Source organism: Egretta garzetta, unplaced genomic scaffold (assembly GCF_000687185.1).
Source record: "Egretta garzetta isolate BGI_Z169 unplaced genomic scaffold, ASM68718v1 scaffold474, whole genome shotgun sequence".
NCBI classification, from domain to species: Eukaryota; Metazoa; Chordata; class Aves; order Pelecaniformes; family Ardeidae; genus Egretta; species Egretta garzetta.
Window position 1 is genome coordinate 612,805 of NW_009259524.1, and position 13,987 is coordinate 626,791.

The 13,987-nt window shown below is 50.4% G+C and overlaps 1 protein-coding gene across 1 annotated transcript in view; it reads right to left on the reverse strand.

Annotated features, from left to right (window-relative positions):
• Positions 1 to 9,645: 9,645 nt before the first annotated feature.
• NRP2 (neuropilin 2) overlaps positions 9,646 to 13,987 on the reverse strand; it is a 76,811-nt gene continuing 72,469 nt past the window's right edge. The window contains exons 16-17 of the mRNA XM_009637501.2: positions 10,576 to 10,641; positions 9,646 to 9,950 (exon numbers count right to left, since the gene is read on the reverse strand). Coding sequence (XP_009635796.1) covers positions 9,646 to 9,950; positions 10,576 to 10,641 — 371 coding nt within the window. The remainder of the gene's footprint in view (positions 9,951 to 10,575; positions 10,642 to 13,987) is intronic.

The window sequence follows — 13,987 nt, forward strand, 5'->3', positions numbered from 1 at the left end:
AAATTGGAGCCAACCCTCTTTCTAATCTCAAAATCTAACTTCTGCCTTTGAAAAAGAAAAAAAAAAAAAGACTATTTTTGAAACAGGGTCCAAGCGGCACCCTGTGACTTGCTCTGTAACGCCAACGGGGCTGGATGAGGATGCTTCTTGCTGGTACCTGTGTCTGCATCTGGCCTCCACAGAGCTAGCGGGGCCAAGGCTGGGGCTCCCTATCCCAGGGAGATGGGCTGACGTGCTTTGCACCCCCCTCTCCGAACTCCCGAGGCGCACAGCCCCACGGGGATGCCTGGGGGAAGGACTAACAGCGCTGCCGCCTTTGCCTTTGGCCGCTTCAGCGTGTTTCCCCCAGCCCTTCCCGCTCGTGTTGCTGCTGAAGCTGGAAGGAGCTGCTTGGGTGGCGCTGAGGTGTTTGTGTATTTGAAGTTCAGAAAAGCGAGAGTTTGTGAGATGGCTTTTTGTCTCCAGGAGGAAAGCCAGAGCTGGGGCTGGGCTTTTCTTCCTCTTCCTTCCCCATAAACGAAAGCAAAACCAAGGTTTTAGCTGCTTCAGCAGTAATCACTGCCCGTGACTCAGAAAGAGCCATGGAAACCCCCTTTTGCTCCATAAAACTGAGCAGGCATGTCTGTCACCCTCCTCGACACAGCTGCCCTGCTGCTTGTTGGCAGGGAAGTGGCACCTTCCAGGCACTGGGATTTCCTTGCAGCAACAGGAGCCGGCAGCAGTGGTGGAGCAGCCGAGTACCTGGGGAAGCCACCCCCTGGCAGAGGGCTGGGTTGCCATCACCCACCTGTGCGGGTGCTGGAGAGGGGAATGGGGTGGGGACCGGTGTGTGTGAGCCCACAGGGCCCGGTCACTGGGGCTGAAATGGCGCGTGTCGCCCATGGGAAGCGCTGGGCCTGGTTTTCTGCGTCTTTGCAAGATGTGTCCTCATCCAGCAAAATAAATAAATCGATAACTAAGAATTGCCGGGCAAGACGTGGTGGCAGGGTGCCAGTCCCAGCCCAGCCAATTCGTTTGCAGTTCTCATTAATTTGGGCTGACCTTTGCTCACATTTCCACCATGAGCACGTTCAAAACAAGGCAGACATTTAACTTTGTTTTGGGCAATGTTACTCTAATGTGGCTTTTTTCTGCATAGCTCTCTCTTTTATGGTAATCAAATGTACTGCCAACTTTTCTCTTGCTATGTACACCAGAGAAGGGAACCAGATGCTTCGTGTTTTCCTCCGAAATGTATCTGAACGTTGGTTTTTGTTTAGCGTTTTGGAGGGAGGGCTGGCTTACCGATAGCATTTCGTAAATCCAGCCCTCGCTGCACCCTGTTTCCCAACTTACGGCAGGGTCCTGGCCGTGGCTCCTGGTGGGATTTGCAGTCTCTCCTCAGCCCAGGGCAGCAGCAGCCCCTGAGGCGCTGTGGGGCTGATCCCCAGCTGCCCCGGTCTCAGCTGGGCACTGCTGAGGCTGGGGGAGGGGGGGGGGGTCCTGGTGGCGTGGGGCGAAAGATGTGGGGCTGGGCAGGGCCATCCCACGGACTTCTTGCACCACAGAGCATCTGCAGCCTGGTCATGTTGTGCAACCGGCCACGGCTTTCGGGGAAGCTCTGGGGTCAGCCCAGAGCCACGTCTTGGCGGAGTTGATCCCCTCTTCAGGAACGGGTTGTGCTGCTCATGGGGAGCAACATGGGTGGATTTGCCTGGCGAGTGCTGGGCTGCCTCTGGCAATGGAGGGGTTTCACTCCGGTACGCCGGAGGACACTGGGGTTGCGTGGGGCTCCCTGTGCCCACCCCTCCTCACCGGGCAGTTTAAAGCTGCTGCTCTGCATGGTGGGGGCTGCTCCTCCTTATGCCCATGCAGGGTGCAAGTTGTCGAAGCCCACCCAATGAATTCTTGCCGCGTAAGAAAAACAAATGATCTCAGGCAAGATCGTCAAAAATACCTGTGCCACTGGGGCACTTCTGGCCATTTTTAATAATTTCTCTCCTCTACTTCCATCTGTGCTTCTGCTGCTATTTTTATAATCACTTCTCTGCTTTCAACTCCTTATCTTCTTTAGCTTTCCCTCTCCTTTTCACTCTTTATGCCCTAAAATCTTTTCATCGCCCTTTTTTTTTTCTTTTTGGGTCTGATTGGCCTTTATTTCTTCTCTTCTGCCAGATTTATGTGAGTTGTCAAGTCCAGCAGCCGTTTGTCTCTGCCTGATGACAGACTTGCCTCCCCCCACCCCCCCCAAATCAGATTCATGGCTGTTCTTTAAGGCCCTTTAATATTTTAATGCTCCGACTATAAATTTCATTTTCTTTAAGCTTCAATCCTTCTGCGGGCCTTCCCGCGGCTGGGTTGGCAGCTTCCCCCCCGCCCCGCTCCCCGACGTGATTTGTGGTGTGTCGCAGGCGGTGTTTGGGGTGGCTTTGCTCCATCATGCACGGGAGCGGAGGGCAGGGGAGGGGGACCGTAGCAGGAATTCGCTTTTCCTTAAGCTCAGATGATTCTTCAAAACTTGACAGGAATTGACGTGTTGTTTTTTTTTTTTTTTCTTCCAAGCTGTGATTTGTTGTGGGCTTGTTGTGCTTTTTATTAAAATGCTCTCATGGAGTGCTTAAAAAGGTTGGCTTTACCGAGCCCCAGCTTCCTTCTTTAATAAATGCAGCCTCAGCTTACAGTTTTTCCCTCTGATGTGTCAGCTGGGGGACTCGCTCTCCATCTCAAATGCACCCAGACTGCTTAAATCATCCTTATTTCTCTCAGAGGGAGAGGGACTTTTTGCTCTCCGAAACTTTTCACACCCTAAGTTAATAAAACTTCTCTGCTGAAAGGGATGGATGTGACACTGTGCTGAGGCTTTCATGGCCGAGCGCTGGATTATTGCTGCGGTGTAAAGGGCTCCCCAGCTCTGGTAAGCACATTGAATGTCATCTTAAAATATACGGTTGGTGTTCATTTGGCAGCAGCTGTCCCTGAGGGCTGCTGAAAGAGCTCCCCACCTCTGCCAGGGAGGAGGCCTCCGGGAAGCGCGTCCCGAGGGGCAGCACAGCCCGGGGCTGCCTCTGTGTTGCCCAGCACAGCCCACCAGCGGGGTGGTGGGGCGAGGGACGAGCTGCCCTTGTGCAGGAGGCCACCCCGCTTTGGGAGAGAGCTTTGAGGGCTGTGAAGCAGGCTGGGCTGGAGGCCAGGGCAGAGTTACTCTCTGTATAAACCCAAGAGACCTGGAAGACAAAAAGAGTGCTTGAAATTTTGACGGCGTTTGTGAAGAAGTCAGTCAATTCCGTTATTAAGCCTGAGATTGGCAGCTGATCTGAAGGGTGTCAAAGCAGCTCGGTACCACGCCAGGAGGGACCTGAGAGGAAATTATCAACAGCATCTGGGACAGCTATTTCCTCTGGGTTTGTAAACACTTAACTGAGGAAATGTTCGCAAAGTTTTGCAGCACACAGTCCTGAGCTGCCAGCCCACGCTGGCTCATCCCGCGGTCCTCCACCCACCGCAGCAGCACGAGGAAGCAGGGCTATATTTCTTCCCTTGATTTTTGGCACCCGGGCCAAGGCAGGGGTAGAGCTGCTGAGTGTTTAATTCAGTGCTTTCCATTTCGGATATTAGTGGTGCAACTGAGTTACGATACAGGAGCCTAGAGAGGAGTCATTCCCTCTCAACACATTAAGGATTAGTTATTTTCCTATTAAACTCCTTTAGTCATGGTGAGTTTGTTGCCTTAGACGGGTTGCTGTGCGTAACAAGCATAGATAGGAAAGCCTAATCCTGCCTGATCAGTGCAAGTGACAATAGAGACCTATTGAATTCAATGCTAATTTTGCTATGAAAGCGTAGGGACCAAAACTCAGGGTCCCCTCTGCATTACAGCCACAAGGCTCTGCTGAGCACGCAATGGAGCAGCCAAAGTAAGGCTGAGAAGACGCAGCATGGACACAGCAGCAGCAGCACCAGCTGCAGTGGGGTCCCCGGTGCTCAGCTCGCCAGGAGTCAGGGCTTGGGGGTTCACCATCGCCTCTCACATTCGGACGGGTTTGGCCCATCTGGGGTGTAAAGCTGGGAGGTGTGAACTATGCCAGTGCAGCTACACTAAAGAGTGCAATCAGCCTTCCCCGGGGGGGGGCAGCGGGGAGCTGCCCGGTGGAGAGAAGGTGCCTTTATGGGTGCCAGTCGTCATGGTCTGCGCCTAGGGAGCCTGGCAGACACAGGGATGTAAAGGCCTTGTGCTGCAATGGGCAGGCTCCCCATGGTCCCCACAGGAGGGGATGTGAGCCCCAGCCTCCGTCCTGCCTGCCAAAGTCATTGTCCATGGCAAAGCTGGCACCAGGTTTTGCTCAGTCCCCGTGGACAGTTGGCGATAGCACCAAGCTCCAGGAGGCAGAGGAGCTCTTTAGAGAGAGACAGAGGGGAGAGAGGCGACGGGAGGCTCCACTTGCACCTGCCTGCAATTAATTAATTACGAATCCACTCATTAGCTCAGCCCCATGGTTCCCGCTCACTGCCAAGCCCCCAGCTGTCCAGAGAGCAAGTCATTATTCGAAAAGATTTCCCATTAAACCTGAAAGCAAAGGAATATTTCAAAGAAGGCGGCGTGAGAGAGACAGCGAGGGTGCGTGCACGATTGCAATCAGCTCTCGAGGACGTGCTGGAGCGGCTGGATCCCCATCTTGGAGCAGGCTGAGAATGGTGAAATCGATTTCATTAGCCCACTCGGCTGCTGATTACTCTCATGCCACATGAAGCGCCCCCAACTACCCCCACCCGCTGGTGACAGGTACCTGTGTGTGGACGGCAAATGCACAAGGGCACCCCCCCCTGGGTCCCACCCAGCCCACCCAAATGCAATCCCAGCTTGTGCTAAAACCCCCTAAAGATTTCAGTCTCCTGAAGTGGGTGCCTGCCTCCCCTCTGTGCCCAGGCGGCAGCTGCAGCCCAGCTATCAGGCTTTTAACCCAGCCGGTGCACACATCTGCTTTGCCGCCCGTTTTTCTATTACCTGCTTTCTGCTCCTCGCTTTAGTGGAGGCGCCTCTTTAACCGCCGTGATTTACAGGCGGTGTTACGGCAGGACAGGTCTGACACTGATTGAGTCGCTTATCTGCCGTCTCCGTCCTGCTCGCTGACAGCCTCTCCCCCAGGTATCAATCTGCACATCAGTTCTTTATTCTTGGGTGAGGCAAGAGCTGTCAAGGTTGCAGCTACACTGTCATCTTCATCTAAGCTGCGTGGCTGCCCTTCATCGCTTAAAGACCCTCTTTAACACAGGCGTGCTGCAGGAGGGGGCCAACACGTTGGAGGTAAGGAGACGGCAGCAAAATTTCATTTGCTCTGGAGGTGCCTGAGGCTTGATGGATTGGCTCTCGTTTGTCAGGGCGCCCGTAAATAAACAAGTTTCCATGCTGTAGGTTCAGCCCCACTGCTTCTCCAGCCGGCTCCCTGCAGCCCCGCGATGGCTCCCGGCTGACCAGTGCAGGGAGAGAAGCGGAGTGCTGGGACCCCTGTGAGATGCAAGGCTCACCGCGGGCTGGGGTCATCATCAGGGTAGCAGGACAAGGTGGAGAAAAGGTGGAGAAGACAAGCGTGTGGGGGCAAGGCTTGGCTTTGGGGTTTGCTGCGAATCCCTGCTGCTGGATGCCTCTTGTGGCACCCAAGGATGCGGCTGAAGCCAAACCACAGAGGACTTTCCTGGCCCACTCACTGCCCACCATCACAGGGCCGTGGGACCAGGACAGGGTCATGCTGGCAGCCAGCACCTGTGCTCCAGCAAGATGGCTGAGCCGGGGCAGCCTGGCCCCCTACATGCCCCCAAGGGAAGGGGCAGAGACGGTGCAGGTTGTGCCCTGCGTGGTGCCTGTGCCACCCCATTTTGAGTCACCCCCCAGCCCCGCATGCAGTCGGGGAGTACCCATGGTGTTCCCCCCCAGCCCTCAGCCCCCCAGCTGGCCATTACCATGCTATATGGTTGCACTGCAAAGCCTCAACTGCACCTTTCTGTGCAGCGCCGAGCCATCTTAGTCCGAAAGGATGTTTTTCTTAGCCTAAAACTGCACTCCTCTCTGGGATTGCCAGTGGTGCAGGGTGGCAGGAAGGGACCTGTGTCTGCTTTTTGCTTTGTGCTCAGGTGCTGCTCTTGGGCCAGAGCAGCTTCCAGCCATCTGGGAGGAGCGGCTGTGTCTGGGCGGGAGGACGCGTGTGTGTGCTGGGTTGGTGTTGGAGCCCCACATCACCTCGGGGTGACAGGCAGCCTGGGTGACCTCCCCAGGGGGATGGGCACATTGGCAGCAAAGGAGGGAGGTGGGCACGGTCCCACGTGCCTCCAGCCGTGACTCGGTTTCCCTGGGGTTTTCTGGCTGCCCACAGACCTCTCAGTTCAGTCTTCTTCTTGTTGCTCCTTCATAAATAAAGAAGCCACTGAAACATAATCTCTACCATAATGTTTATTAAATAGTAATTTTAAAAGGTTTTTATACAAATCATATAAACACAGTTTGATTTTTTTTTGTTGGTTTTTTGTTTGTTTTTTTTTTTTCTTTTTACACCGAAGAATCACAGTAAAAGCTCTTTAAGTCCATAAGTCCTGGCTCAGCCAGTGAACGGTCAAATACCTTGAACTGCAAACCCTGGAGAAGTTCCATTTCTGCATACGATTTCTTAATGGTTTAATTCCCATGCTCACCCCAGCGCCTTCCCACAAAATGCAATCACCCAGCACGACAGCCTGTCTGGTAGCAACATGTCCTCGCCATGGGAAGGGTGTGGAGGCAACAGCCCATTTCAGCAACGGCATGAACACCAATTTCTTTTTTTTTTCTTTCTTCCTTTTCTGAATTTCACAGAGGGAATTGCGATCAGCAAACCTAATCTATTTGCAGAGGAGGATGCAATGAATTGAATGCACAGACGACTTTTTTTTTTTTCCCTGTTGAAGTTACAATCAAACACAGTTTTCTGTAGAACAGTAAAGCACCCAGCAGAGGTTAAGTGAGGTATCGGCTTTGCAGCATTATCAGCCTGCTCCCGCCCGGCAAGTGCACACGCGTGGGCCCTGCCCCGTCTGGAAGGGGCAATGGGGGCACGCAGGGCGGACGCTTTGCTGGGCCCATGCACAGTTAGTGCCAAGATCAGCAGGACTCTCCTGCCCCAGGTCAAGAGATATATTAACACGAGTCAGTCCCACGGAATATGTCACATACACGATACATACAGAGAATTCACGTGCGTGTGCAGACACACTATTTCTGATTATATGTATATACGAACTTTTCTCTCTGTACGCCTACTAGACACCATAACGTCACCTTTTTAATTATATATTTTCACCTATTGTTTGCCTAAGTCGACTTTTCTACTGTATGGTCCTTTTCCATTCATCCTTCCCCTCACCTGTGATTTGCAGGGGATAAAATCATCGAGCAGCAGCAATCCAGCTTTGAAATGGTCTGGTACATTGCCTCTTACTGCCTCCGTTCCTTTTGTACAGTAAAATAACACCCCTGGGGAATTTGTCCACGAAGAATGCCAAAAGAAATAAGGTGATTTGAAAGGAGACTGAGATACATTTACCGACGTTTCTGTGGGGTGCACAGTGTGAATTAAAAAAAATGAAGGCCTTTGTGTGCGTGCGTCTCTGCCTGTGCGTGTATGAACCGTGGATATTTTGATGACAGAGCTGCTGCTATCTGCTTCCCCAGTAACACATGCACCTTTCTGACAGTGGAGGAGTCTTCCACCCCCACAAAAAACTTACTGTCTGATGGCGCTTTTCATGAAACACCAGACAAATGTTCCTATTCCCACCGCACCGAGGAGCAGCTGTGGCACTGTCCGTGCTCATCTCCTCTCCAGATGTTGTTCGTCTCCCAAACACCTGGCCTCCTGCAGGATGTGTTTGCAGGGGCTGTGCAAACTGAGCTTCACAGCACATCACACCTTCGGCGCTCTGCGGTGAGGGGAAAAAAAAAATGCATCCCCCAACCCAAACTATTTGCTAGGCAAAATGTAAAATCAGGACATGTCAGGTGTTTCCAAAGAGCCCCTGGAAAAGCAAACCCAACGTGCTGGAAAGGTTTCTTGCTTACATATGTGCAAGCTGATAGGGGCGATCCATCTGTACAGAATTGGAAATGAAGGCATTGGCTTGGGGCCCAGCATTTAAACTCTTTTTTTTTTCCCCCCATTAAATTGTTTTCATAACACTCCTCTCCCACAGCACAGTGGTAAGTGGACAGGTATCAGCTGCCACACAATGTAGCCAGACCACTTGAAAGTAGAAGGACCAGACTTCTTCAGCCAGGCTCTACCCGGTAGAGAGAGGCGAAGAAGAGGATTTTGCCGGGGAAGGATGAAGGCCTCACTTCTTGTTTGATATAGCACTGATCATCAGATGGAGGAAAAATACTTCTTCTAAGGCACTTGTTCAAAGTAAAACAAAACACAGCTCATATAAATAAAACTTCGGTTTTCTGCTGCTGGTCAGGAGCAGCGCAGCTTTGCTCCGAAGGGGATGCGACGGCAGCCGTTTGGTCCATCGGTGCTGACAGCACCAGCTTGCGCCCCCCAGCTCCAGGGCGAAGGAGAGTGCTGGGAAGGCGAGGGGGGCCGGTGGGCACCATGGTGGGTCTCCCAGGGCCGTGGGCACGGCTCCAGCCACCTTCCCTGTTCATTTTCCCTTCCTGGCACTCTGGAGAGGCCTCGGCATGATGCCTCAGGTCAAACCCCGAGTGAAGCCCCCTTCCCAAAGCCATCGCCTGAGCGCCGGGAGCCTGACAGACTCTATCTTCTGTTTGCTGCAGTTTTCTCATTACAGCAAAAAAAAAAAAAAGAACAAAAAGAAAAAGGGCAGGATCAAATGGGGTGGGAGATTCAAAGAAAAGGCCTTCCTGATGAAGGCCTCAGCTGTTGCAATCCAAGATCTGGATTTAATAAATGGCTCTTATTCACAAATCACTTTAAGGCTCTTCAGCTTCTCTCAAAGAGGTGCTTCTACACATAGGGTTTCCTTTCTAGTTTACTTCCTAATGACTTCAGAAAGTGCTGTTGTTACCATCGGCACTAAAGCCAGTATCCCACCTTTCCACCCTACCAGGAAAAGGAAAGTTGCAGGTAACAACATGCTTCCATTTTCAGGACTGGAAACTGCAGCTTCCTGGACTTAATGTGAAGTGCACAAATCCCTATGGCCAAAAAGGTATCTGGACGGGGTCTAAAATGGACAGGGTCTCCGTGTGTGTGTGTGTGTGTGTGTGTGTGTGTGTGTGTTATTTCTAAAGACAGGGTGGCTGAAGAAATCCCGCAGCCTTCTCAGCAACTCACCAGAGAAAGGAGGTGGGAATAACGATCGACATTTAGTTTCTCACATCCAAAAGGCAAACCAGTCTCCCTCACCATGTCCCAGCCACTCGCATCAGCAGAAAATGAAGATGAACCAACAAACAAGGGTCTTGGTCCCCCCTCGGCCGGCACAGTCTGGTTTGCGGGAATGCCTGGTGGAGCGCGACCCGCTGGCGGGACCTGGTGGCAGGAGCAGCGCCTCCCCTCGCTCCTCCCGCGCCCCTCATTCCCTGTTATGGCACTCAGTTCCCATAGAAAACAGCAAAAAAAGTAACCCCCCGCCAGCCCATCTCACCGGGTGCAACACTGAGGGTGATCCCCAGGGCACCCATCAGGCCTCTGAGCAGCACTTCTGGTGGTTCATCTTGACCTTGTGCTTGATGCCGTCATACAGCTCAAAGTTGTAGTTTTCCAGTGTGGTGGAGCTCCGTGAGGACAGCCCGGCATATGAGCACGTACAGTAGAGGAGCAGACCGGCGCAGATGGCCCCAAGGAGGACGCCGAGGGAGCTCATCGCTATGATGGTCACCAGGATGGGATCCAGGGTGTAGAGCCAGCTTTTTTCTTTGTCCAGCTTCGGGGTTCCTGGAGAGTTAGTAGAGAACAGTGTGTCGTTCCTATCCGATCCAAAGTAATCTGCAGTGGAATGGGCACTTATTATCCAGGGATCACTTTTTATCCCCCCATCTTTATGCATTTATAACTCGGAGTTGTGATGGCCTTACAAGAGTGTGAGTTCCCCCATAGGTATATCTCAGCAGTGTTCTCTAACCCAGGTCTAGAAGTAATGCGAAGCGCCAAACTACCAAGAAAGTTAGGGGCCCTAATTCACTTTTACATCTCAGGCTATGGAAGAGCTTGCTAGCATTTTACACCCACTGAAACTCTGGCCCTTCAAGTACCGTTGGGTTCAAAACTATGGAAACAATCTGTCACAGCTCCCTGACTTCATTTTCTCCATTTACAAGTCAAAATGCCATGCCATGCAAGCAGCAATTAATGCTTGAAAGATCAGTTCCACCTGTCCTAACACTAATACAATATATTGACTTTGCAAGGTTGCTTGCTGTTGAAAAAGGAAAACAAGAAAAGAAAACGAATGTCTTTGTCCAGGCACTGAGCCACCACTTGAGTGAACGTTCTCAAGTGTGTTCTAGCTCCTAATCCCCATGAAAGCTGAGATTTGTGAGTAACTGTAGCATCTGATACTGAAACATGCGCTCCCCCAGATAAATTGCCCATGTGGCGTTTGGGTACCAACCTGGATCATCGTCTTCAAAGTCTTGCTCAGAGATTGGAAAGTCATCCTCCATTCTTGGGAAGTTCACTAGAACAACAAAATGGGAAGCACTGTCTGTTTAAAGAGGCTTTTTGGGGGCTTTATTGCCACTGGTCACTGGATTGTGAGACCGGCCAGAAGAAAGCAATAGTTGAACTACTGCAGGGCTCTCCCTCATGGAAGGAGGAAGAACTCTTCCTCTTTTTCCTTTGGCCAGAGTCAATGAAGACTCTTGCACACTCGAGAGAACTGGATCTGCCCACTACATCACATTTCATGACCACCAAATGACCAGCTTTTAAGAAGATAAGAGAGCGAGCAAAAAGCAAAGAAACCAGATAACTTGAATAGCACTAAAATATTGTCATTGGTGCCTGCATAATGGCCATAATTCACTATTAACATGCTCATGGGTATTATCCTTACAACTTTGAATAGGATCTTAGTGCCTATCATTACTTGCCACTAATGCTAGATCCATTTAGTACACTCTATTTTTCATCTTTTCCCATACATCTTGCTGGACACAGAGCTTCAATGACCCAGTTTCTCTTTGGGTTTCAGATAAATTCATAGTAATTTGAGGAAGTCATGTATCATCATTACATGTTTTAATGCAAAAGCTGGCTGAAATGTGGAGAGTGGCAAATCGGTGTCCATATCTAGGCATTTATATTAACATTTCTCTGATCCAAATTCCTTTTAGTGGTGACATTCCTGTTTATTGTTCAGCATAGATCAAGCACTAGTAACCAAATGCACATGCTTGTAATCTGAGCAGGAGAAAGTAATTTTCCTGTGCACTCTTCTCTAGGTGTAGTTACCATGTTTTCAATTTTTCCAAAAGAAAATATCCTTTCATTTTGATCTGCTTAGATCTTTCAAAGCTGACTGTAGCTTGGGGTACTCCACTGAGAAGGCACCTCAAAATGATCAGGAATGCAGAAAATCAGGGCTTACTAGGAAGCGGTAGAAGTCACACCTTTGAAATAGTTGTGGTTGAAAAACCAAGGCTACTTCACCTCTTGCGCAAAAACGGCAAGAAGAGTTTTAAAGAGATTACTTAAAACCAACCAAACCTAAAGAATGTAACTGGTGCCTAACAAGCCACATGCAAAGAAATTATTCAAAACCTCATAAAAGAATATTTGTGCGTATTTGCACAGAGATTTAGGGCTGGAAGAGGCCTCCTGAATTGTCAAATCTATTTATTTTGCTATCCCAGGCAATGGTATCAGGCAATCCCCCACCAGCAACATTTCAAGGTTCACTTCCAGGTAAACGCTGCCCCAACACCACCTCACACCTGACTGCAGTGATCCTCTGTGCTAGTACTGATGATACCTTCCCAAATACCCACTCTTCGGGCAAAATTGTCTTTTGCCCTCTGCACTCAAAGGATTAAGGTATTTCTTTGAATTTTCAAGCAAACCTGGCAACAGGAACACACAAAACCCAACACTTGCCCCTCCTAATGATGAGCTCTGCGTCTAGCGAGCCAGGTGATTAAGCCGACTTGAGGCTGCTGGTAGCTTGTTGAAGAAACATAGGTGCACACCATCTTCTGTAAATCCTCACTTTAGCAGCGAGTTCACATGATTTCTCAACACTTCCAGAACTGACAGGCCCAGATGGCAACATCTTAGGGCTGGGAGAACTGCCTGAGGGCCTCTTGCAAACATTTAGAGCCGAACATGTGGAAAAATTACTTGCAAAGTAGCTCACACGCAGAGACGTCTACTTTGCTTGTCCTCCATCGGAAGACCAGCAGTGAAATTTGCCATCCGTGTCACCTACACAACCCTATAGAAACTGTGGGTTGCTCAAACACGAGCAAAAGGTGGAAATTGGACCATGGTCTGCCCACGGAGTCCATGTGCGGGGAAAGGCTGTTAGAAAGCTTTTGCCTTTCCATATTGTAGCTCCTCTAAATTTTGTGTGAGAACAAGCTAGCAATTTGGTGCTTTTTCATTTCCCAGGGTAGCCTTGAGGGAAAAGCCAGAAAAAACAAAGTATCGGTTAATCAACACTTTCAAAAGAACACCAGTTCTTCCAGCCTGAAAGGAAGGAGCGCTGGGAAAACTTGAAAAGAAAGAACATTTACACAAAAAGCCCAGTCCCAAATCTATTTACTCTTCTAGCAATTTTCTCAATTCCCCATGCTAATATGACTCCAAGTCCTGCTTAAATGATATCTTCCTCCTCACCCCTTCTCCTTCCTCCTCGGGCCCACGGTAGGCCCTTATTCTTCTGTTCCCCACACGCCATTTCATTGCTATCAGATTGTATGTTGTCACATAGGGCTCTACATTGGCTTTGGAAAAATACAACTCGATGTTTCTTTTTCCATACTGGGGTTTCTCGAGTCATTAACGAAATCAGCTCTGGCTGTGTGGCTGGCTGTGGGAATTGAAGCTGGTGGTCTCAGTTCAGTTCCTAGTGGAGATGGTTTCCCGTCACAGAAACCAGCCTGCTATTTGTCATCAATTAGGCTCCTCTGTGACAAACCTGAGCAACATTGGCACGAGTGGAGGAGGCCATGGAAAGTGAACCCCTTGGAAAGCGGGTCCCCAGAAAAGCCCTGCAAGCTGCTGGGTAGAATGGGAGAAACAGGCATTGCCCTGCGCTGTGAAGAGCTGCTTCCTTAAAGGGCAGCTTTCAGGAGCAATTTCCTTTGCATTTAAGGAAAAAAAAATGTACTGGAGAAGGGTAGATGAGAAATTTGGAGGGAACTATATGTAAACAGGAGGAGCATTTTCTTCAAAGTGAAAGGCCCTTTTAAAAGTGTGTGTGCTGAATGATGGCGGTGAGCACCTAGCTGGTGACGCCCAAAAGATGATCTTAGTGATGCTGTTGGAAAGGGCCGGATGCTGAGAAAAGGCTGCTATCTGTTGGATCTGAGAGCACTGCCAGCTAAAAGGCTAATTTATGGGACCTGAAAAAAGAAAGATGAGATTCTAATCAAAGACAAGGGCAACTTAAGTACCATGTTTGTATGAACTCACATGGAGGGAGAGCAGGAGAGAATTAGTATTTGCAGAGATTAAGGAGCTTTAATGTACATCTGTTTTAAAATAGTAGCAGAGGCAGGAGGGATTGGGACAGGGAGGGGGTTACTGGAAGGGGGGGGGTGACATCCTCAATACTCCTTGCCAGGTTGGACAGGGGAGGCACAAGAGCAGATGAGCTTCTCTGATGTCCCACCACAGACATACGTGTGCCTCGTGCAGGAAAGCTCTCCAAACCTGGCCAAGGCAGCTCACCTCTGCAGAGGGAGGTCAGCGCATCATATGGACTGGCATGTACTTCCCCACCCCCTTCCCCCCCCTCCTCAACGCCAGCCTGCCTACAGGGGCCTCCCAGCAGCTCCAACGCCTCGGGCAGAGACCTTTGC